At 40.6% G+C, this 10,680-nt stretch overlaps 1 protein-coding gene across 1 annotated transcript in view; it reads right to left on the reverse strand.

Moving 5' to 3' along the window:
- PDE8A (phosphodiesterase 8A) overlaps positions 1-10,680 on the reverse strand; it is a 97,856-nt gene that overhangs the window by 70,215 nt on the left and 16,961 nt on the right. The window contains 2 exon segments of the mRNA XM_006885139.1: positions 2,182-2,295; positions 2,915-2,932. Of these exon segments, the coding sequence (XP_006885201.1) occupies positions 2,182-2,295; positions 2,915-2,932 (132 nt within the window).

Here is a 10,680-nt window from a genome sequence, read left to right on the forward strand (position 1 = left end):
CCCAGTGGTCCTGTATATTAACAAATATTGTTTCCAGTTTGTCACTGGTCTGGCATTTCAACATTGCTAAAAGGTTGTTTTATTTTTTTAAATTGTAAACAACCTTGATACTGATAAACAATCTCAGTCTTCTCATTTTTTAAAAAAATTCTGGTTTTTATGCTTGCTGAGAAAAGACTGTAACATACAATTAGATATGTTCACAAATATTTTTAGTACTGTGTAGTCTTATTTTTTTATACATTTAAGCTTTCAATTAGTTGGAGTTCATTTCTCAGCAAAGTGTAAGATAGGAACATAATGTAATTTTGTTCTGATGTTAGGAGGTTCCCGGATCTGGTTTGTTAGTTGGATGCAGGCTAGAAAGGTTGCTTCCTGAAATGAGTGCTCCAAGAGCGAAGCAAGAACACACACTGCAGACAGAGGAGAGCCAAAGACAGGGAAGTTTATTAAAACACAGGAAAGTTTACAGACAAGAGTTTATTAAGCAAGAGAAACATGCTCAGACAGAGTGGGCTCTTCTCAGGAGCAGAGCGGTGAAAAAGGCCTCTTCCTGAGTTTCCCGATATGGATTTTGGAACGTCTGCTCAAATGTCCACATCTCCTCTGACACTGGGCTACTGTTGTAAGGTTAAGGGTGCATGTGTACTAGGTTGGTCCAGGTCTGATGACAGAAGGTTCTAATGCGTTCCCCTTGCAGCCCTTCTCCATTTCCTGATTCTTCCTTAATCCACTGTAGCCATCTTCCTTTTAACCTCTCTATCCCTAACAGTAAGAGATTATGTGAACTAAACTAGTAAAATGTTTTGGTCTTGGCCATGGGCTGCCAAGAGAACAAACAAATGTGTTTTAAAGAAAGTGAAACCAGAGTGCTTCTTGGAAGCAAGGATGGTGAAACTTCATCTTATTTACTTTGGGCAGCTGTCAGGAGGGGCCAATCCTTGGAGAAGAACATTACGCTTATAAAGGTAGAGGGTCAGTGAAAAAGAGAAAGAATCAAGAAAGGAATCAATGCAATGCCTACTGCAGTGGGCTCAAGTGTGGTGGAGATGGTGAGGATGGCTCAGGATAGGAGAGATGTCAGATACATTGTTCATAGTGTAACAATGAGTCATACTTGCCTCAAGGGCACAAGAAATGAAAACTAAGATGTAGATAAGTGGACTCCCAAAGGTACTTTGGAATTAAAGGCAACAGAAAATTGTTAGTGATTGGATTTAGTGATGAAGGAAGGAAACAGGCTTTAACACTAGACAATTTCAGTAATTTTTTCTGTTTCCCATGCTCTATACAGAATAAGGCTTTCAGGAATATTTCACATTTAAAAAAAATGTATCTAAAAAACCCCACAAAATAACCTGTATCTCATTTCCATTCAGTCAGAACCAACTCATAGCTGACCCTCCACTGGGTCTCATGGGAGGAAATGGCCTTTCTCCTGCAGCGCTGTTGGCAGCTGCGAACTCCCAGAGAGAGATGGCCTTTGAGTTAGCAGTGAAACTCCCTACAGGCTATGCCACTGGGGCTTCCTAAACAAGCCAAACCTTTATCAAATCAACTTACTCATTGTCCTTTAGTTGAAACCAACTCATAGCTGACCCTTCAGTAGGTATTCAGAGGCTGTAAATCTCACTCACAGGAGCAGATGCCCATCTTTTTGCCTCAAAGCAGCTGGTGGATTCAAGCCACCTGCCTTTGCAGTAACTCCTTGCCCACCTGGCCAGCAGCGCTCCTTCGGGGTACTGCCCTCTGTTTTTTACAATTTGTACTTTTATCAAGTAGAGAAGAGAAACTGTCATCTCCTGGAGATAAACGGCTATTATAACAGGGCATGTTGTATATATGATATGCACACAGTGAAACTATTTTTTTCCTTAAAAACCAAAATTGACAATTCAGTGTATGTATTTTTGGATTCCCCTTATTTCCCACTTAATATTTTGGTGACCCTTCTTTAAATGAAGGTCTCGGATCATTAAAGCAATCATGAGACATCAAGACATTCTCTAGAAAGTCTGTATAAGCAGAGATGACATCCTGAAAAATCCCCCCGCCAACCCACCACCGTGTCTCTATTTAGCAAGAGGTCAGTTAAAGCTATAAAGTAAACCCACAATCCAAGTTCTCACTTGCAGCTTTGGCTGTGCAGTCAAACAGGCTTCCCAGCAGTGATAGCATTACCTGAGTTTCAGTTGGGATTGCACCTCTCCATACTCCAGCTGGATCAGCTCATTGTAACAGGCCATGACGCTGGGGTTTTCTATATACCTCTATGACAGAAAGGGAATTATATGGCTAAACAAGCATGCACCTTTAAGTAATTACACATAGTAACACACAGAATCAATTCTTTTCAACAAATTTACCAATCTGGCAATTTAAATATAAAAAATACTTTTGCATTATTAATGCTGAACAGATGATAAGAAATTAATTTATGGGCACCAAATAAGCCTCTGAGAAACCACACTTTAAGAATGCTTTTGTTTCTGTCTTTAGAGTTGAGTCAAGAGAATTTGGTTGTCTGCTTGGTATTGATGTATTGTTGTTTTTGTCATTGTTATGTGCTGTTGAGTCACCTGCGACTCATAGCAACCCTATGTACAACAGCCCTAAACTCTGCCCTATCCTGTGCCAATCTCACAATCTCCAACACACCTGCCCCCATTATTACCCCAGTCACTGAATCAATCCATCTCATCGAGGGTCTTCCTCTCCTGCGCTGTTCCTCCACTCTCCCAAGCATGACGTCCCTTTCCAAGGACTGGTCCCTCCTTACAACATGTCCAAGTATATCAGACGAAGCTTCAGAATCCTTGCCTCCAAGGAGCAGCCCAGCTTCACCCTCTCCAGGACAAACTTGTTCATCTTCCTAGCAGTCCATGGTATATTCAACACTGTTCTCCAACACCACAGCTCAAAGGCATCAATTCTCCTTCTATCATCCCTAGTCATCGTCCAGCTCTCCGATGCATAGCAAGTGATTGCAAAGACCCTGGCATGTATCAGGCACATCTTAGTCTCCAGACTAAAATCCTTACACTTCAGCACTTTAGAGAGGTCTCTAACCACAGACTTTCCCATAGCAATATGTCTTTTAATTTCCTGGCTGCTGGTGCCAAGAGTGTTGACTGTGGATCCAAGCAAACCAAAACTGTGAACAAGCTCAATCTCTTCACCATCCATCATGACACTGCCAATTGGCCCAGTGGTGAGAATCTTTGTTTCCTTGATACTGAGTCGCAATCCATACCAAAGACTGCAGTCCCTGACCTTCCACAGCAAGTACTTCAAGTCCTCGTCAGTTTCAGCAAGCAAGAATATAGGAGAGGTTAAAATTTGAAGAATAGTCTACCAATTTAAATTCTATTAATACTGGCTTTTTTATTACATTCACTTTTTTTAAGAGAAATATTTAATCCTCTTTGAATTTTTACAGGCTGATGGTAGGTAAAAATAAGCTTCTGAGCTCTGGTGGTGTAGTCCAGAGGCAGCTGGGTTGCTAACCCAAAGGCTACACCTCTTTGGCAGTCGGGATGCAGAAGAGACGAGCAATCTCCTTCTGTGAGATTTACAGCCTTTGAAATCCAAAGGAGGCCTGGCCAGCTATGAGTCAGTTCCGACTCAGCAACAATATTAATAAACAGAAGCACGGATTTCACCTTAACTTATACTCAAGTTAGGCAAAATTTTGCTACATGTTGTTGTTAGGTGTCATCTAGTCAAAGTGACCCCTGTATAAGACAAGAAAATGCTGTCTAGCCCTGTGCCATCCCCACTATCTTTGTTCTGATGGTGTCCATCTCACTGAGGTCTTCTTTACTTTACCGAGCACGATGTCGTTCTCCAGTGACTGGTCCCTCCTGATAACACAGCTTAAGTAAGTAAGAAAGAGACACAGTTTCACCGCCTTCCCTTCTGAGGAGCCGTCATTCTGGCTGACTTCATCTAAGACGCAGTTGTTCATTCTCCTAGCAGTCCATGGTACAGGAATATTCTTCATCAACACTCTAAAGGTATCAATTCTTCTTCAGTCTTCCTTACTTATGGTCTAGCTTTCATATACATATTAAGTAATAGAAAATGTGGGGATTTGAGTAAGATGTACCTTAGAGTCCTCAAAGTGATACCTTTTCTTTTAACACTTTAAAAAGATTTTTCATAGCAAAAATTTGCCCAGTGCAATAATACATTATTTTATTTAAATACTTGTATTTTTTATTTTATTTTGTGTGTGTGTGTACCATCAAATCAGATCTGACTGGTACAGGAGGAGATTGTTCCTCCTTCTCCAGCAGAGGATCTGGTGGATTTGAACTTGATCAGCTGGCCCAGTGGACTGAAAGCGATACAATCAAGCCAAAGGTGGGTGACTTTTAATAGCAGCCCTTGGGCCTGTCTTTCATTGTTTTTGTCCAAACATTCCTCTAGGTCATATAGCCCTGGTGTGTCCACTTGCCATACAGTGGTAACTTGTGGTTGCTGTGAGGCTGAACATGGTGACGCTGATGTGTCAAATCCGTTAACTGTTCGTTACCAACTGTGGACAGTGTTGGGCGAAACTCCCTGATTAAAACAATCTTGGAAGCAGGAGCGGCATCCACTTCCGTAATAGTTTGCCTCCGGAAACCCTATGAAACTGGAGAGAGGATGAAAGACACCCAAGCATTGAGGATTCTCCTTTATAGGGTCGCTATGAGTTGCCTGCGACTCGACAGCACTTAACAACCACCACTACCACCACCACCTCTGGGATTGCAGTGCAGCTTCTTGCCACTAGGCCACCAGAGCTCGCTGCATTGTTTTATTTCTTGACTGCAGCTTCCATGGGTGTTGATTGCATACAAGTAAAAGGAAATCTCTGACAACTTAAATATTTTCTCCATTTATCATTTTGTTTGGTCTGATTATGAGACTTTGTTCCTCCTGGGCCATAAAGAACTCAGAAAATACTCACAATTGGGGCTTCATTCAGATTGATTCTGGTGTTCCTACGACCTGGTTAGAGGATGGCTGGAGCTGAGTCCAAGCTCTTACATCATTAAAGATCAGCTTCTCAGTTCAGCGTCCAAGTCATGACTATTAATTACTCCTGTGACCATTATATTGTTGTGTTACTAATGTGCCCTTGGTTGGAGTTGGCTCATAGATGACCCTCCAATGGGTTTTCCGAAGCTGTAAATATTCCAGGAGGAGGCAGTGCATCTCTCTCCCTCAGAACAGCTGGTGGATTTGAACCTCTTGACTTTGGGTTGGCAGTGTAACTTCTTACCTTTCAGGCCATCTCCAGAAACCTGTGGGGCTCATTGGGGAGTAACAGTTGAGGTTGGAAACAGTTGGGATATACTTCTTTAGTCAGGACAACTTGCGATATGAGCCTGCATTCTTTCTGACTCTCAAATTCAGGACTCTAGGCTAGTATCACCAATTATTAAGTGTACCCTCCACCCTTTCACCAGTGGGTTTAGGTGAAGGTCCTAGGTCTTGGCTCTGCGGGGTGGTGGTTCTAGTTCAGTGCTGTCTCACACCACTCTCTCTCGTTTCCCACTACCTCTCCTACTGCCCTGCTGCTGCTGGGTCTTTATTATTAGCTCATTTTACAGAGGAATCTTTGGTCCAAACAGACATACTGCACTCTCTGCTTCTTTTTTGAAAGCCTTGAGTTTCCAGTTTTTTTGCTTCTGAGCCACTTAATTTAAGCCTGACAGGACGATAAAACTAATTCTTTAACAGTCTTCACTCCTTATTTGCACGTTCTTACCCAAAAGGTATTCTCTGTACCAAAAAGAATAGGCTTATACAAAACCAACTCAGGAAGTTGATCAAGAACCAGTTATGATGAAGGAAGAAGTTCAAACTATACTAAAAGCACCAGCAAACAATAAGGACCAAGAATTGATTGAATACCAACTGACATGTTCCAACACACAGCTGCAGCACTGGATGTGCTCACCACACTGTGTCAAGGAATCTAGAAGGCAGCTACCTGGTGAACTGAACTTAAGAGATACATGTTTATTCTCATTCCCAAAATAGGTGATCCAACAGAATGGGAAATTATCAAATAATATCATCAATATCATATCTAATTGGAAGCAGGAGTGGTATTCACTTCCATAATAGCTTGCCTTTAGAAACTCTATGAACCTGGCAAAGGATGAAAGTCATACAAGTGCTGAGGGCTTTTGTTCATGGGGTCACTATGAATCGCCTATGACTCGACGACACTTAACAACAACATCATCATATCTAAGCAAATCTCAAACTCTTCTCCATCTATCATGAAGCTAGCTGTCAAGTGTCCCAATTTGTCTCCTTGGTGTTGAGCTTCAATCCATACTGAAGACTACAGTCCTTGACTTTCTGCAGCGAATGTTTAAGGTCCTCCTCAGTTTCAGCAAGCAAAATTGTGTTATCTGCATAATGCAGGTTGTCGATGAATCTTCCTCCAATTCTGATGCCACATTCCTCTTCATAAAAGCCCTGCTTCCTGAATGATCTATTCTGCATATAGATTGAAAAGGTATGGAGATAGGAAAGCATCAATCAGGAAATAAAAGATGAATTATATTGGGAAAGTCTGCTGTCAGGGACCTCTCTAGAGTACTGATGAGTAAAGATGGCAGTCTGGAGACTAAAGTGCACCTGATACAGGCCATAGTCTTCACAATTACTTTCTATGCATATGAAAGCTGAACAATAAGGATGATAGAAGAAGGACTGATGACTTTGAATTGTGGTGCTGGAAAAGAGTGTTGAACATACTGTGGGCTGCTAGGAGAACAAACAGGTCTGTCCTGGAGAGGGTGAAACAAGGCTGATCTCTGGAAGCAAGAACTTTTAAGCTCCATCTCACATACTCTGGGCATGTGGCCAAGAGGGACCAGTCCTTGGAGAAGGACATCATGTTCAGAAGGGTAGAGGGATAGTACAGGAGAGGAAGACTCAGGATGTGACGGAGTGACTTAGTGACCGGAGAAATGGGATTAGGTCTGTTGGAAACAATGAGATGGATGGGCTAAGGACAGGTTAGGCTTCAGAGCTAATATGCATCAGGTTGCTATGAGTTGCCGGTGACTCAAACAACAGATACATAACAAAAATAATAAGAAAAATATTGCTGAAAATGATTTAAAAATGGCTAGAGCAGTACACTGGCAGAGAACTGCCAGAAATTCAAGCTAGATTTATCAGAAGAGGCTGACGCACCAGGAATATCACTGCTGATGTCAAATAGATCATGGCTAAAAGCAGAGAATACCAGAAAACAATATCTGTGCTTTACTGACTATGCAGACCTTTGATGGTGTGGTTCATAACAAATTATGGCTAACATTAAGAAGAATGGGAATGTCAGAACACTTTATTGTGCTCATGCAAAACCTACACCTATACCAAGAGGCTGCTGTCCAAACAGAGCAAGGGAACACTACAGTTTTAAAACAAGAAATCTGTGTGTCATGTGAAACACAATGTATATAACTGAAACACAATGTATACTGTATTTTGTGTGCAAACCAATGTAAAGTAAAAAGAAATAAAAAATGCTGAACAAATCATTCAAGAAGCTAGACTTTATGAAGAAGAATAGCATCAGGATTAGAGGAAGACTCATATAAACAACCTGTGTTATGCAGATGACACAACCTTATTTATTGAAATTGAGGAAGTTTTGAAGTGCTTGTTGCAGAAGATCAAAGACTACAGTCTTCAATATGGATTACATCTAACATCAAGAAAATAAAGATCCTTACCACTGGGCCAAGAGGCAACATCATGATAAATGGAGAAATGACTGAAGTCGTCCATGAGTTCACAAAAAAGAAACCTTCAGATATTTGCACTATCCATACTCCACATCTCTGATATATACTCCAAGAATGCTTTCCCGTCTACCACCTCTCCACAAATCCTGCCAACATCAAGAGTTTGCTAAGATTGTCTAAAATGTAAATACTGAGATATTATTAAAATGTTCTTTTCTTCCTGTTGTCCCTTCTATTAAAAGTGTATGTTCTGCAACAATGAATTGAAAATCTAACTTTTTATAAACGTTTGTTAAAATCACAATTAAAATAAAAAATTATATTTAAAAAAGAGTCTATGTTTTAGTTTATGTTTTTTTAGGTCTGATAGCTAAAACAGAGCCAGGGTGATGATCCCAAGGACTAAAAAAAACGATAAACAGATATGTCTTGGAAAAAGTGCAGCCAGAACGTTTCTTGGAGCTATCTCTCATACTCTGGGCATGCTGCTACGAGAGGCTATAATATTGCAAAGCGATATTAGACAAAGTGGAGGCTCAGAGAAAGAAAGACCTTCAACAAGATGGACTGACACAGTGACTGAAGCAATGGGCTTGAGTGTGTCGGAGGCCATGAGGATGGCACATGAGAGGGCAGGGGTCAGACCTGTTGCTCACTTCATGAGCAGTACGCAACCTGATGGCCCCTGACAAAAACATTCCTTTCTGATAATTTCAAGCTCCATTATCTTTTTTTCTTTAGCTAGAATATGCATCACTGCTTTATAACCATGTCTGGTAACTCTGACACATGTGAGGAAGTTGCTGTTGTCTTGCCCTCCCTCCCATCCCTAGTTCTGAGTCGTGATGTCTGGATTCCTTGTGGATCGTTAGTGTAGACTGAATGCTGCCTGTTGTTCTTAAACAACTAGTTGTGGAGGTTCTATGAAGCCAAAAAGAAAACTGTTCTCTACTTAGAAGGCTGTATGTTTACTTATTTCTCTAGATACCTCCCAGTTGTTGCTATTCCAGAATCATTTAAACTAAACTTAGGGCTAGAAGTTTCCAGGCTACCAAATCGACAGAATTTTCAGCTACAAAGTATTTGCCTTTTCTCTACCATGATTTTTAGAGCCTCATTTGCAACCTACTGACTGAAGCTACAAGCAGACTTGTGGCTTAGGAGAAGCCAACAGTCTGAAGTTGGAGTAGAACAAGAGAGAGCCATGTTTGGGTTGCCTTTTTTCCTAGAATCCTGGAACTGTTCTTAAAAAGCTTTAAGTTCCTATATGAACTCAAAATCAAACTCTGCCTCTGAGTTGGCTCTAACTCCAGGGAACGTGACAGAAGAGAAGTGAACTGCTCCACAGGGTTTCTGTGACAAGAAATCCTTACAGGGGCAGACTGCTTTACCTTACTTCCTTGGAGCAGCTGCTGTGTTCAAAGTGTCAGCTTTCTAGCTAACAACTCAACAGAGGGCTCATCACTTTGCATACATCCTCATGGTATAACTGCATATTCTAGTAGTTCACTAGCTGGATCACTTCTTTTTCAACATTTTAAGGAAACTCCAAACTGCCTTTTGTGATATATTTTTTTTTAAATTTTATAGTGGTTTATTTACAAAGTTCATATACATTGTTTTTCACACCACATCTTTCCCATTTCCTTCACACTCTACCTCCACCCATCCAATTGAGTGACCCTAGGATTAACACTCTCCACCCCACACATCCTCAGCTCTCTGCTCCCTACCCCCCCTGGATCCTCACACTTATTCTACAATAATGGTCTTATATGGTATTTGTCCTAATGGGACTGAGTTAGTTCACTTTGTGTAATGCTATGCAGTCCCTCCCAAGTTAGGTAGAAATTTACAAATCATTGCTCCAGTTTGCTATGTAGTATTCCATTGTGTGAATGAACCATAATTTCTCAATTCATTTGTTTGTACTTGTACATTTGTTTCCATGTTCTGTAATGGTGAATAACGTTGCTATAAACTTTACTGTACCAGTCTCCATTTGTGCCTCAAGTTCTCATCTTCGCAGCGTATATTCCAAGCAGTGGAATAGCTGGGTTATAGGGAATTTCTATGTTCAGCTTTTTGAGGAAGCACTAAACTGTCTTCCAGAGTGGTTATACCATTTTACAATCCTACCAACAATGTATAAGAGTTCCTATCTCATCACATCCTCTCCAACATTTATTATTTGCTGTCCTGTTAAACTTTGCCGCTGATACTGGAGTGAGATGGTATTTCATTGTGGTTTTGATTTACATCTCTCTTATTAATAGTTTTGTGGATTTCTTCATGTGTCTTGTGGCCATCTGAATAACTTTCTCTGTGAAAATTCTTTCCATGTCTTTTGCCCATTTTGAAGTTGTGTCATCAGTCTTTTCTTGAGGAGGCCCTGTAGGATTCTGTAAACTTTTGATATGAGACCCTTGTTTGAAATGGTATTGCCAAATGATTTTTTCCTAGTCAGAGGGTTTTCTTTTCACTCTGTTGGAAAATGTTTTTGATGTGTACAGGGATCTAATCTTTAGAAGGTCCCATTCATCAATTTTATCCTCTCCAGACTGAACATTTCAGCTGTATTTGGAAATCTCTTTATACCATTTCTCCAGAGGTTCTTTCCACAGATGTAATGATCTGATTCCTATGCATACCATCAGGTGAAATCCAAGTATATAACCTGCATTTATGTCTCTTAAAAAATGTATATGCTATGAATAAGTCATTGATTGTGCAAAATTCGATCATTCTCTCTCCAGCTCCATTTCTGTCACCAAGGCCATGTTTTCCAACTAATGAATCTTCCCTGTTCCCAACTTTTGCATTCCAGTCACCCATTATTATCAATAAATCTTGATTGCATGTTCGATCGATCTCCAATTGTAAAAGCTGGTAAAAATCTTCTATATCCTCTTCC

This window comes from Elephantulus edwardii, unplaced genomic scaffold, assembly GCF_000299155.1.
Source record: "Elephantulus edwardii isolate Elephantulus edwardi_28Jun2011 unplaced genomic scaffold, EleEdw1.0 scaffold00041, whole genome shotgun sequence".
Classification (NCBI taxonomy): domain Eukaryota; kingdom Metazoa; phylum Chordata; class Mammalia; order Macroscelidea; family Macroscelididae; genus Elephantulus; species Elephantulus edwardii.